At 37.3% G+C, this 15209-nt stretch overlaps 2 protein-coding genes across 2 annotated transcripts in view; one reads left to right on the top strand and one right to left on the bottom strand.

Annotated features, from left to right (window-relative positions):
- POLE4 (DNA polymerase epsilon 4, accessory subunit) overlaps positions 1–15209 on the top strand; it is a 282794-nt gene that overhangs the window by 156773 nt on the left and 110812 nt on the right. The gene's annotated exons all lie outside the window — the stretch shown is intronic.
- Positions 1–15209, bottom strand: part of TACR1 (tachykinin receptor 1) — a 142212-nt gene that overhangs the window by 53159 nt on the left and 73844 nt on the right. Inside the window, exon 2 of the mRNA XM_058683569.1 lies at positions 14336–14530. Coding sequence (XP_058539552.1) covers positions 14336–14530 — 195 coding nt within the window. The remainder of the gene's footprint in view (positions 1–14335; positions 14531–15209) is intronic.

Genomic DNA, 15209 nt, shown 5'->3' with positions numbered 1-15209 from the left:
GAATATTTATTCCTAAAATTTTTATGGAGCCATAAAAGACCCCAAATATCCAAAGCAATCTTGAGAAAGAGGAACAGAACTGGAGTTATCACAATTCTAGATTTCAAGATATACTACAAACCTCTAGTAATCAAAACAGTGTGTTCCCAACACAAAAATAGTGAGATCAACGTAACAGAATAGAGAGCCCAGAAATAAACCCAGAAAAGAGAGCCCAGAAATAGACAATTATATGGTCAATTAATCTTCCACAAAGGAGGCAAGAAAATGCAGTGCAAAAAAGTCAGTCTCTTTAATAAGTGGTATTGGGAAAACTTGACAGCTACATGCAAAAAAAATGAAACTGGACCACTTTCTGACACGATACAGAAAAATAAATTCAAAATGGATTAAAGACCTAAACGTAAGACTTGAAACCACAAAAATCCTGGAAGAGAGCACAGGCAGTAATTTCTGTGATATCGGCTGTAGCAACATTTTTCTAACTGTATCTCCTGAGGCAAGGGAAACAAAAGCAAAAATAAGTATTGAGACTATATCAAAATAAAAAGCTTCTGCACAACAGAGGAACAATCAACAAAACTAAAAGACAACCTACTGAATGGGAGAAGATACTGACATATCTGGTAGGGGTTAGTATCCAAATAATGTATCTAATTAAAGGTTAGTATCCAAAAAATATAAGGAACTTACACAACTCAACACCAAGAAAATAAATAATCTAATTTAAAAATTGGCAGAAGACATGAACAGACATTTCTCCAAGACATAAAGATGGCCAACAGACACATGAAAAGATGCTCAACATCACTCACCATTGGGGAAATACAAATCAAAACCACAATGAGATATCACTTCACGCCTTTCATAATGGCTAGAATCAAAAAAACACAAGAAACAACAAGTGTTGGTGAGGATGTGGAAAAAAGGAACCCTCTTTCACTGTTGGTGGGAATGCAAGCTTGTGCAACCACTGTGGAACAGTATGGAACTTCCTCAATGCAATTCCTATCAAAATAGCACCAGCATTCTTCACAGAACTAGAACAAACAATTTTAAAATTTGTGTGGAGTCACAAAAGACCCAGAACAGTCAAAATAATGCTGAAAAAGAAAACCAAAGCTGGAGGCATCACAATCCTGGACTTCAAGTTGTATTACAAAGCAGTATTCATTAAGACAGTATGGTATTGGCACAAAAAGAGATGACACATAGATCAATGGATCAGAATAGAAAACCCAGAAATGGACCCACAAACGTATGGCCAACTGATCTTTGACAAAGCAGGAAAGAATATCCAATGGAAAAAAGAGCCTCTTCAGCAGATAGTTCTGGGAAAATTGGACAGTGACATGCAGAAGAATGAAACCGGACTACTTTCTTATACCACACACAAAAATAAATTCAAAATGGATGAAAGACCTAAATGTCAGACAGGAAACCCTCAAAATCCTACAGGAAAAAACGGGCAACCTTGTGCAATGTTATTTTTAATGGCTGCAAAGTTTTTCTTTGTGTGGATGATATATTGATGATTTAATCAGTCCTGTATGATGGCATTTGTTTCTAATTTTACACTTATAAACCATGGTGATATCAATATCTTGCATATATATTCATGCCCTCTTGACTTTCTGTGTATAATTGCTGATCCAAATCAAGTGCATATTTAATCTTTTTAAGTTCTTATTTTAATTCCAGTTAGTTAACATACACTGTTATATTAGCTTCAGTACAGTATAGTGATTCCATATTCCATACATTATCCAGTGCTCATCATGACAAGTGCACTCCTTAATCCCCATCATCTGTTTAACTCATCCCCCCATTGCCTCCCCTTTGGTAACTATCAGTTTGTTCTCTTTAGTTAAGAATCTGTTTTTTGGTCTCTCTCTCTTTCTCTCTCTTTCTGTTTTTCCCTTTGCTTCTAAGTGTCTATCAGTTGAATGGATAAAGAAGATGTGGTATATATAAATGTATATACAGTGAATATTATTCAGCCATAACAAAGAATGAAATCTTGCCATTTGTAACATGGATGGATCTAAAGAGTATAATGCTAAGTAAAATAAGTCAGTCAGAGATAAATACTATATAATTTCACTCTCAAGTGTATATTTAAAAACCTTGATGGATATTTTCAAACTGTCCTCCTGAGGACAGTGCTCATCTTCCTCACAACCTTGTTAACATTTAGAATTTTCTTTAAGTTTAATCTGGGCTAATAAAATAAAGAGAAAATTGGAATACAGTTTTTCATATCCTTTTATGAGCTATTAGTTTTTTGATTAAAAAAGCCTTATTCTTATTGATTAGTCAGAGCTTCTCTATGTTAATTATATTCATGGTTGTCTCATACATTGTATTTTTCTTTTAATTTGTCATTTGCAGAACTTCCTCACAGAGTTTCTTGATATATAGAATTTAAGAAATATATCTATATCTGTATTCAAACCAGCAATCTCTTTCATTTTGGATTTGCCTTTGATGTTAGGAAAACCCCTTCTCCATCCCAACTTACATGGAATTTATACTGGTCTTAAGTTGTGAGAAAGGAATACAGCTTTATGATTAGCCCAGAGGTTCCCCAGAATATGTTTTATGGACAATGTTTCTGTGGAATGTTAAAGATATTAATCAAAAGAAGGATTCTATGATCAAATAAGCTTGGGGAACATAAGGTTTAAACATAAGGTTTAAGGTGTCAGTGTTATTGACTTCAATACTTAATCAGGGTGGAGCCAATTTATTGCAATATAACTTGAAATAGCTAAACACTAGGAACAATCCAAATATACATGAAAATCATAGCAGATAAATAAATGATGTTTTATCCACATGGAGGAATACTACACAGCCGTAGAAAATGAGAATGCTTGCTCCATATGGTGAAAAAGGATATCTGAGATAAATTGTTTATTGAAAAAGCAAGATTCAGGTATATTATATATTTTGTACAAGAAACAAAACAAGATTATATACACAAAATTTTAAAGATAAGCATAAAGAAACTTTAGAAAGCTCCCAAGAAAGTAAGAACAGTGGCTAGAGGGAGAAATCTTCTACTGATTACCCTTTTACACTAACTGTTTATTTTAAACCACATGAATGTATTTCCTATGAGGATAAATTGAAAACATTTTTGAATGAAAAGCCTCTCAGAGGCTTCAATATGCTAATATATATTGTGACTCTCTCCAAGTTGTTGGCAGTGGTGGGTTACGCAGTTGCCTATAAAATCATTTGAGTTAGAAAATTCCACAGCATTTTGGTTGATCAGGTTTCCCTCCAAATTTATGGAATAATACTCACAGATATGACATGTCATCTGTAGCATATAGTAAAGACAACATTTTAGAGTCTTGGGTTTCTGTGTATGTGTATGGGTGTGTGATTTCTGTTCTGTTTTTCTATTGATTAATTCTATCCCCAGAAATGAGTATTTTCATATCTGGAAGAGCATGCCATTTCTTATCATTGTTTTTCATTACCTTGCTGATATCAAAATTAATTCTTCTTGTTCAATGTTTTTTATTTTTTTCCAAAAACAAATTATTTATTTATTTATTTATTTATTTATTTATTTATTTATTTATTTATTTATTAAAATTTACCTCCAAATTGGTTAGCATACAGTGCAACAATGATTTCAGGAGTAGATTCCTTAGTGCCCCTTACCCATTTAGCCCATCCCCCCTCCCACAACCTCTCCAGTAACCCTCAGTTTGTTCTCCATATTTATGAGCCTCTTCTGTTTTGTTCCCCTCCCTGTTTTTATATTATTTTTGCTACCCTTCCCTTATGTTCATCTGTTTTGTCTCTTAAAGTCCTCATATGAGTGAAGTCATATGATTTTTGTCTTTCTCTGACTAATTTCACTTAGCATAATACCCTCCAGTCCCATCCATGTATTTGCAAATGGCAAGATTTCATTCTTTTTGATTGCTGAGTAATACTCCATTGTATATATGTACCACATCTTTTTTATCGATTCATCCATCGATGGACATTTGGGCTCTTTCCATACTTTGGCTATTGTTGATAGTGCTGCTATAAACATTGGGGTGCATGTGCCCCTTGGAACAGCACACCTGTATCCTGTGGATAAATGCCTAGCAGTGCAATTGCTGTGTTGTAGGGTAGTTCTATTTTTAGTTTTTTGAAGAACCTCCATACTGTTTTCCAGAGTGGCTGCACCAGCTTGCATTCCCATAATTTTTTAAGTTTATTTATTTATTTAGAGAGGGAGACAACAGGAGTGGGGGAAGAGCAGCTAGAGAGGGAGAGAGAGAATCCCAGGCTGGCTCTGTGCTGCCAGCACAAAACCCGATGTGGAGCTTGAACCCACAAAGCCATGAGATCATGACCTGAGCCAAAACCAAGAGCTGGACGCTTAACCGACTGAGCCACCCGGGCATCCACAATCTTTTCTTGAATTATTTTTACTCATTTATTATTTCAAATGATTTGCTTTATCAGTTACCTAAATATGCTTGTGGGAAGTTTGTGGAGAGCTGATAGCTTTATGGAATTATACAAAGACAGAAGGGTGTTTCCACCTTTTGACTATTGTGAATAATGCTGCGATGAATACTAGTGTACAAATAGGAGAAAAAAGATGGAAAAGGAGACTGTTTCCTATACGCCCTTAGATACTTTCCAGGGTTTGAGTCAAGTGAAATGCACTTCTCAAATATTCTCTTATGCCAATCAGTAAAGTCTAAAATAGCATGATGTTTTTCATTTTCTTCATGTAACTCCTATTTCTTAAATACTCAAAGTGTTATTTTGTTTCTGTTGTAAAGGAGATCTGTTATTCATTTATTTTCTCAAGGATTATTGCTGATATAAGCTATTGTTTCTTTAGTAGATATTACATTTTAACAAATTTATTTTGACATTTATTGAAACAGATATATGATGTTTTCCTTTTACCAATTAGTTGAATGAAATATAATAGATTTCCTGATAAGTTACTAACATTATTTGCTGGAAAAAGTCATGCTTAAAAACAAACCATTGTTATTTTAATATAATTTTGAATTTTGGGGGTGACTTTTAATTAGGTTCTTTGCATCTATGTTTGTAAATGGAATTGGCCTGAAGATTTGTTTTTGAAGTTCTCTGTCAGTTTTTTACAATTATGTTGTGCCAAATGCATATAACAAATTATCAAGTTCTCCATATGGGTCTGAACTCTTGAAGAGCTTATAGGGTATTTGAAAGAATTTCTCTGCAAAAATTTTGGTACCAGTGCCTTTTATAAATGTAATTCTTGAGCAGTATTTTCATCCCTCTCCCCTCGAGCAGCATCAATTTGATATTTGTGGTTTTGTAGGAAATCATCCATTTTTATCTTACTGTGAGTTACACTCTCTGGCCTGTGTGTGCTTTGTCCTCAGTCTAAGAGCAGCTGCTTTTGGAAGCTGATGGTGGCAGCCCAAAGGAATCTCCAACTGGGGTGGGGGGTTCCCATCTTTCTCAGGCCTACACTTTCCTCTCCTAATTAGGAGCTGCTAGTTTATGTCTTGCCCATGACAGTCCTTGGTGGCTGCCTCCTCTTTGGGTCTTTCTGCACAGTGTCTACCAGAAAACCGAGTGAAATTTCTGGCATTTGTATGGCAACCTTCCTAGTTTCTGCATTAATGCAGGCTTTTTTCCCCCTCCTCCTCCTCCTTCTTCCTTACTTTGCTCACTCTAATTTCTTTATGGAGTCAAGGTTGAGGGATTGTTTTTATGCTACCATCTTTCCCTGAAGTGTTAATGTACTTTTCATTCTTGGTTTAACTGCTTTTCATCAATAGCTGAGACAATACCAGGGGCTCTCAGCTGTATCTATAAATGTAGCAGGTGTCAGGGGAGGAGATTAATCATAACAGCTAGCATAAACAATCAGTCCTGGAAACACGAATATGCTGACACCCCTTTGGCCAAGGCCTGGAAGAGCTTGGCAAAGGATACACATTTCTTTCCTTTCATTTATTTGTGAAATAGTCAAGGAGGTGGAGAATTTGAGAAGTAATGTTGCAGATACGTTTTCTGATATTCCCTTTCCCCCTCTTATTCTGTCAATTAGTTGACTTTCAGTTTTCAGTGCTGTTAATGAAATTAAAGATCTGTATAAATATAAAAATTTCAGCTAATTTCTGATGATGGAGTGTAACACATAAAAGACAAAATGCTGCAAAAAAATAACAACACATGTTTTTATAGTCTTTGTTACAACTGGTACTTATAGAGAAATATATTAGAGTTAATATATACACATTCATGTACACTTCTACAAATTTTCTAAGTAACAGAGTCATGAATGATGCTATTTTCTGGCATCACCTCCTTCCCAAGTACTACTGATAATATTTGGAATTCAGGATAGGCATGTCTTTCTTCTTGCTACAACTCTACTGCATCGTTCGGTACATACAAGTTTAATTAATAGAAAATGATATATGACCAATATTAATAAATGATTCAAGAAAACTGAAATTCCCCTGGCTGTCTCAATCTTGTTCTTTTGGATGTCTTTCTCATTTTTCATCCTCATTACAGACTTTTTCTTGGCCTTGATGGTGGGCCCTCTGATAAAGAAATGTTGGCTCATTCATCTTCCTTGTCCTCAGGGGCCTTGCCCCTTCTGGGACCACTGCAAACTGACAGCCTGTATAGCATCCTCAAGTGTGAGTTTGGCTCTGAATGACTTTGAAAGCTATGGCACATTCCTCCGTGTTTTAACAGAACGGGGAAGTCTATGCATTTTTCAAAGCCAGTGGTTTCTCTTTTATACTTGTCCCTTCATGTGCATTTTTCTAGACCAGGAGGAGTCACTTTGGGTCACCCAGGAAGCCAGTCAATCCACTCCCCCTTCATAGGACTTCCTGGGCAGTGTCACAGTTCACCAGAGCAGCAGCAGCAAAGCTGGCAGCTTGCAAATTATGGCAGGATTCCATTACAGATGATGATATTATTGCATTAATAATGAGCCCACATCTTCACTTTCATCAATGTTACAACATTAGGATATTTTCTATAACCATGCATTGTAAAAATAAGCAGAATGGCAGAGGACCCTGAAGTAGTCCCTGCAAGGATCTAGGAATATAGCTAGAAGCAGCTTATTTTAAAGCTTAGTGTTTTGGAGGCGCCTGGGTGGCTCAGTTGGTTAAGTATCTGACTTCAGCTCAGGTCATGATTTCATGGTTTGTGAGTTCCAGCCCTGCATCGGGCTTTGTGCTGGCAGTGTAGAGCCTACTTGGGACTCTCTCTCTCCCTCTCTCTCTCTGCCCCTCCCCTACTTGTGCTCTCTCTCTCTCTCAAAGTAAATAAATAAACTTAAAAAAGCTTAGTGTTTTATCTTAAGTCAGCTAAAAGAACCCACTGGAGTAATTAATTTTCAAAGAGCAGATTAGTTAACAAAATTATTATTTATGCACACATTTAAACATATGGGTATATGTTTTCATATCAGGTTGTAGAAATATGTTTAATGACACAGGTAATCATTTATGATATGGTAAATGAAATAAGCAGATAATAAGATGTATATACAAATTATCCATTTTATGAAAAGATATTCAACCCTACTCATAATAAGAAAAATGCAAATTTTTAACTATAATGGGCAAAAATCTAAAAGTTTGACAATACAGTACTCTGTTGGTAGGGTACAGAGAAACAGGGACTCTCATACACTATTTGTGAGAATGTAAATTAGTACAATCCCATGTGAAGGGCAAATGTCAAAATTAAAATGTTATATATCTTTGACTCAGCAATTCCATTTTTGGAACTTTTTGGCTATGGATAGCCTGACATGATACATGTAAAAGTTATCCATGGCAGCACTCTGTAATAACAAAAGACTGGAGACAATCCAAAGTCCACCAGAAGTGATGGCTTAAATAACACTGTACATTTGTATCATGGAGTACTATGTAGCTGAGAAAAAGAATATAGACGCTCTTCATGAACTGACATGGAAATATCTCTGAGATATATTAAATTTAAAAAATAGGGTACAGAACAATGTGCATAATTAGCTACATTTTGTGTTACAGAGAGGGAGACAATCTATATTTGTGCTGACTTGTATGTATGTAAAACACTTCAAAAGAAACTAAGAACAGTGGTTCCCTAGAGTTGGAATAAAAGACTGGAAGAATATTCATCAAAATGTTAGAGCCTTTGATAAATGATGGGCATGTGGGTGATTAAAGAAATTATAGGACTTTTCAGTATACTCCATGACTTATTTGTATTTTAAAATGCAAAATACAGTTTTAAATGATTTTTATGGCACAAAAACAGACACATAGACCAATGGAATAGAATAGAAACCCCAGAACTAGACTCACAAACGTATGGCCAACTAATCTTTGACAAAGCAGGAAAGAACATCCAATGGAAAAAAGACAGTCTCCTTAACAAATGGTGCTGGGAGAACTGGACAGAAACATGCAGAAGGATGAAACTAGATCACTTCCTCATACCATTCACAAAAATAAACTCAAAATGGATAAAGGACCTGAATGTGAGACAGGAAACCATCAAAACCCTAGAGAAGAAAGCAGGAAAAGACCTCTCTGACCTCAGCCATAGCAATCTCTTACTCGACACGTCCCCAAAGGCAAGGGAATTAAAAGCAAAAATGAATTACTGGGACCTTATGAAGATGAAAAGCTTCTGCACAGCAAAGGTAACAACCAACAGAATTAAAAGGCAACCAACGGAATGGGAAAAGATATTTGCAAATGACATATCAGACAAAGGGCTAGTATCCAAAATCTGTAAAGAGCTCACCAAACTCCACACCCGAGAAACAAATAACCCAGTGAAGAAATGGGCAGAAAACATGAATAGACACTTCTCTAAAGAAGACATCCAGATGGCCAACAGGCACATGAAAAGATGCTCAACGTCGCTCCTCATCAGGGAAATACAAATCAAAACCACACTCAGATATCACCTCACGCCAGTCAGAGTGGCCAAAATGAACAAATCAGGAGACTATAGATGCTGGTGAGGATGTGGAGAAACGGGAACCCTCTTGCACTGTTGGTGGGAATGCAAATTGGTGCAGCCACTCTGGAAAAGTGTGGAGGTTCCTCAAAAAATTAAAAATAGACCTACCCTATGACCCAGCAATAGCACTGCTAGGAATTTACCCAAGGGATACAGGAGTACTGATGTATAGGGGCACTTGTACCCCAATGTTTATAGCATCACTCTCAACAATAGCCAAATTATGGAAAGAGCCTAAATGTCCATCAACTGATGAATGGATAAAGAAATTGTGGTTTATATACACAATGGAGTACTACATGGCAATGAGAAAGAACGAAATATGGCCCTTTGTAGCAACGTAGATGGAACTGGAGAGTGTGATGCTAAGTGAAATAAGCCATACAGAGAAAGACAGATACCATATGTTTTCACTCTTATGTGGACCCTGAGAAACTTAACAGAAACCCATGGGGGAGGGGAAGGAAAAAAAAAAGAGGTTAGAGTGGGAGAGAGCCAAAGCATAAGAGACTCTTCAAAACTGAGAACAAACTGAGGGTTGATGGGGGGTGGGAGGGAGAGGAGGGTGGGTGATGGGTATTGAGGAGGGCACCTTTTGGGATGAGCACTGGGTGTTGTATGGAAACCAATTTGACAATAAATTTGATATGTTGAAAAAAAAATGATTTTCCAGGAAATTGACCAAGTCTACCTGTAGCATTTTTTAGCCCAGAGGTACATGCTTATGAATACAGCAGCAAGGGATCAGGGCTGTGGAGACTGTCTGGGTCTTATTTTCTGGTGAACATTTGTCTCTCCCATCAGGGACAACATCTGTCCTATATTCTCTTGAACAAATTGGGAAAATTCCAGGTGGGCTTAAGCGTAAAAGTCAGCAAGGCAAAATGCATGAGGTCAAGTAAACATGAGAATGAAGTTGGCTTATTCAAAGGTAAATACTTATGAATAATATCATTCCAGGCAAAGTCCCACACCTCAAAAGGTAGTTTCTTATGAAGGAACTCTTAGGATTGTCCCAATGAGAGCAGTTTCTTGGGAGCTTGTAAAACCAAAACCCTTTGAATAACATTTAATTTTAAGTTAAAAAATATGAAACATACATTCCAGAAAAAGTGGATGAAAAAAATTACCTGGTGTTAGGAGTAATTTTTAAGCAAACACTCATGCTACTACTATCTAGCTCAAGAAATATAATAGTGCCCGCCCCTCAGAAGCACCTCTAAGTGCATCTTCTTGATCACACCCCTTTCCTCCCATGAGAGATAAACATGCTGTTGCTTTCATGGTCCCTACTTCTTTGTTTGCATTTATAGTTTTGCCACCTACTGACGTGCCCTTGAAGATGTACTTTCATTTTGTTTTAAATTTTTGTTTGTAAGGGCCATCCATGTTGCATGGAAATACATTTTGTTCGTTGTATTAATTACATAGTATTCTGTTACATGCTTGTACCACAATTTTTACCCATTGTACTGATGATGGACATTTGGAGTATCTCCAATTCCAGGCATTTAAAAAAAACACTGATATGCTTTATATGCTAGATGTTTCTGGGTGTATACATGCGTGAATTTCTCCAGGGCAGTTACCCCTCAGTGAAACTGTGGGGTTATGGTGTATGGATAGTTTCTGCTTTTCTAGATACTACAAAACGTTTTCCAATATGGTTTTATCAATGTATACTTCTAGCAGTCTACAAAGGTTCTCATTGTTTCCTAATTACACCGAAAGTTCTAAATTCTTAGTTGAGTCTGACTTCTTAACATTTGCTAGTCTAATAGGTGTGCAGTAAGATGTCACTGTGGTTTTAATTTATATTTGACTGGTGATGAATGAAGTTGTGTGCCTCCTCATGTATTATTGGTCATTTGGACATTTCTTTTTGTGAAGTGCATGTTCAAAACTTTTCCTTTCTTTTATTGGATTGCTTTTCTTTAATAGTGCTTAATTTAATCCATGTATTAATAAAGAATCTGAATGATGAATGATCAGGACTGGGGTTTCACCATGCAGCCAGAAGGCAAATGCAGCAATCTAAGATTTTTCACAAAACCCTTTTATATGGTTAGCTGACACAGATTTTTCATCAGGCAAATTGGGCTTAAGCACCTGCCCACCACACTGTCTGCTGCCAGTCATCTGTCTGTGCATCCAGATCAATGAATGATGCTGATGGCTGTAGTTAACACTCACCAGTCTCTTCTCCTGTGCCTGGCACCGGGCTAAGCATGTGCCTTATTTACTTCTCTCAATACCTCTTTGTGGAATGTTCCATTAGGCTCAGAGGCTTAAATAACTTGACTGTGATGACTCAATTAGAGTGTGATATGGCTGGGAGTTGATCCTTCATTTAACTCCAGAGCCCGTGTTCTTATCCTACTCTTTATACTGTCTTAAATGAAGTTTCTTTCTGGTTTCAAATTTGGGATTATTGTGTGCTTTGGAAATGGCAATCAGTTTTAGTAGAAGAGAATATAAGGGAGTACTTAGTTTAGAGCTAGTAAAAAAAATCCCTCAAAATATATCATAATGCATTATGAAGGATATTGACAAAAAAAATTGGCTTACATAAAGCTTACTATGCACTTGAGATATGTTCACTTCACTTCACAGTCTGTACGTGGATGGCAAATACGGATTCCTTTAACTTACTACTGCATCCATAAACAACTGACACATCTTGAATAGATAAAATCAGATGCTCTTCTCCAGACTCATTTTTTGAGGTTAAAATCATGAAATAAACATATGGTATTGTCTTTCTCTGACTTATTTCACTTACCATTATACTCTTTAGCTCCATCTGTGTTGTTGCAAATGGCAAGATACCATTATTTTTTATGGCCAAATAATATTCCTCTGTGTGTGTGTGTGTGTGTGTGTGTGTGTGTGTGTGTGTGTGTATACCTCACATTTTTATCCATTCACCCTCACTCATATATGGGATTTAAAAAACAAAACAAATGAGCAAAGGGGAAAAAAAGAGAGAGAGGGACAAACCAAGAAACTAGAGTGAACAAACTGAGGGTTACCAGAGGGGAGGTGGCTGTGAGGATGGGTGAAATAGGTGAGCACTTATCATGATGAGCGCTAAGTAATATATAGAATTGTTGAATCACTGTTATGCTGTGTATCCCTGAAATAAACATAACACTGTATGTTAACTATACTGGAATTAAAATTTAAAACTTAATAAAAACAAATAAATAGAAAAGAAGTTTAAAAATCATGCAGTAAACAATGATGGAAATCTAATCATGCATCCAGTACAGCCACCCTAAATTCTCCTAACCGACTGAGCCACCCAGGCGCCCTGCCCTAAATTCTCAAAGCAAGGAAATAAGACAATCTGGCACACTTTGTTGAGTCTCAAAGGGCTTTCTAGTCATTAATAAGCATAAAACAGCAGAATGTTCAAAAGTAAAACTTTAAATACTACTGTTTCTTGGACAAAACTCCAGAGATCTGTGGAAAAATAAACCTTTATTTCCACATTAAACTTTGAATTTGTTGGAAGATAAATGAACTATATTTTGAAGCAAAACTTTAGAATGGTGACCAGACTTGGAAAAGATCTTGATAATCAAAAGCTGTGCTATAGTCCACACAGTTGAGGGCAGTTTCTAAGCAGTTTATAATGGGATTTAATTCAGAGGGTTTTTATTTTTCCCTTTTCAGGGAACCTTCTGGTTTGAACACATTCACAGGCCCTGTATGGTTTGCAAAGCTATGTTCTTTCTCCCGCTGAGACCCCGCTCAGGCTTGTAGTGTCATTTGAAAGAATAATTTCCAATGTCTCCTTCTAGGCTGAGCATTAATCCCCCCACTGCTTGATCGATTAAATCCCACTGCCTGTGTCTGGAAGGTGAAGTCTGAGCTTTATGTATTGCTTTCTGGCAAGCCCCATTTCCATGCTCCCCGGGACAGATGCAGCAGTATAACTCTATGCAACAGGCTTTTGGACCCTCAAATCTTGGGGGCAACAGGTAATGTCTCATGTAACCATCTAATGAGATTAAAGGCCTATAATGACTATACTGCTACCTGATGAATTCGGCTCGATAATAATATCTTGCCTTTTGTATGGCATTTAGTTGCTTACAAGGTGAGGATACATTATCTTGTTTGCTCTTCACAATAGTTGTTTATGGGAAGCAGTGTTTTATCATCTTGCATTTTAACAATGAGGGGAGATTGTTATCCTTGCCCAGAGTCACATAGCTGGTAATGGCAATCTTGTTATTAAAACATAGATCATCTGATTATTAACACCAGTGTACTTTTATGATTCACATAATAAATCCAAGATTGGAGGATTATAGAGAACTTTCAAAAGGACCCACATTATCCATGTACTGTGAGTCCAGAAAACTGATGGTAATATAAATGTCACATTGCCGCTCACCTGGGCAGAATGAAACAAAGAATAAGCCATTTCAGTGTCACCTGTAGGAGAAGTAGACTTGGAGAAAATTGCCAGAATTTCTTTGGAAAACCTTAAATGTGATCAGTCAGGCCCTGGAAGATAAGCAGGCCTGCCTTGTAGGAAACTTGTAACTCATAAGGTCTCAGTGCCCTGGCCTTGCCTTCCTGTGCATTTTGAATGCACCTGGAATGCATTTTCCCCACCTGGAAAGCCCTAGAAGATAGGTGGTTTGGCTTGATTTTCCCCAGAGGGACATCCTGAGATAAAGATTCAAGTGCAAGTGACTTGGTTAGGGGGAGAAAGAGATACTAGTAGGGAGTGGGCCGGTGGTATAAGGAAAGGTGTGTCATTGAGCCAGCTGCCACTGGGGTGACTGGAGCTTAATCCCAAGACAAAACCTTGGGTATAGTGTAAAACCCACACTTCAGAGACATCCCACTTGAGAGGTGAGGGAGCTGGGGTGTTCATACACCAACTCCTATCAGTTGTTGAGAGCTGCTGCGTGCAGGGGATAATTCCCCCACCTTCTGGCATGCTGAGCAAGAGGGTAGAGTAGTGTTCTATAGGTGAGGAAAAGGCTCCCAGGCAAAGCAATGCAGACACTGGCAGGGCAGAGTTGTTGGTAAATGGTGGGAGGATATGGAAGAACACCTGGAGGGTAGGCTATAACGGGATGCAAGTCTGACAATTTTTCTAATTTTCATTCAAAGTCCACAGCAGTATTTGGGATATAATAATCCCTTGATAATTATGGACATATCAACTTGAGATCAAGAGCGGCTATGAGAAATGCTTATAGATGGACACTAAATCCTAACCAACAAAATAACATGAAAAGAAAGAAGAAATAAGAAAAGGCAAAAGAGGTACCGGGGAGTCACCCCTACTCACACTTTCTCATAAATCTTGTTGGGATGCTCTGGCCATTCAATCATGCACACCACTCTGTTGGGCATGGTCTCCGTGGTCGAATAGTAGCCCTGGGGGAAGGCCAGCAGGAGAGCCAGGACCCAGATGACACAGATGACCACCTTGGTGGCCGTGGCTGACAACCGGGGCTGGAGGGGATGGATGATGGCCATGTACCTGGAACAGAGAAGAAAGGACAAATTTTTGACTTGGTCACCAAAATTTGCATTAGTGATTAGCATTGTTCCTATCAATGAAAAATTCCAGGGAAACCTTTGACTTCTGATGATTTTTACAACTATTTTCTGATCCCTTTTTGCATATTCTATCTTTAAGTTTTATGACTCTTAGGACATAAACCCCTAAAATCCATGAGAAAAGTCATCCAGGTTCTTAAGTATTTTAGAGCCCATCTAGCAACATTTTAGGAGAGAAGTTTTCATCACTGGAACACTCATGGTCTGTACCCAAGTATATATCAGTGGCCTACAGTAGAATTAGAAGAATAAGAACAATGTTGTAAATTTATTCAATATAAACACTACCTTTATCCTTTTTGGATTAAAGAATAATGCTGATAGAAATAGTGGTTTTTAAAGTCTTTATGTGGCAATTTAAAAGGTGAGATGGAATTTAAAAGGTGGAAATTTAAAAGGTATATGGTGAGAAAGTAGTAGCCTAACAGTAAAACATCAGCCCCTGGATAAATCTTCAAGTTGAAGTTCTTTGAACATCTACAAGTCAGTGTGTGGCTCACAACACATGCTTCACGGAGGAAAGTCTCCATTTGCTGAAACAGACGCACTTAAGTTTATTGTAGTCCAGGGTAGATGGAACGTCTACCCTGAAGGGAAAC

The sequence above is a fragment of the Neofelis nebulosa genome, chromosome 9, assembly GCF_028018385.1.
Source record: "Neofelis nebulosa isolate mNeoNeb1 chromosome 9, mNeoNeb1.pri, whole genome shotgun sequence".
Lineage (NCBI taxonomy): Eukaryota > Metazoa > Chordata > Mammalia > Carnivora > Felidae > Neofelis > Neofelis nebulosa.
The sequence above is the reverse complement of the archived record's forward strand: the minus strand, read 5'-3'. Positions and strand labels throughout refer to the sequence as shown.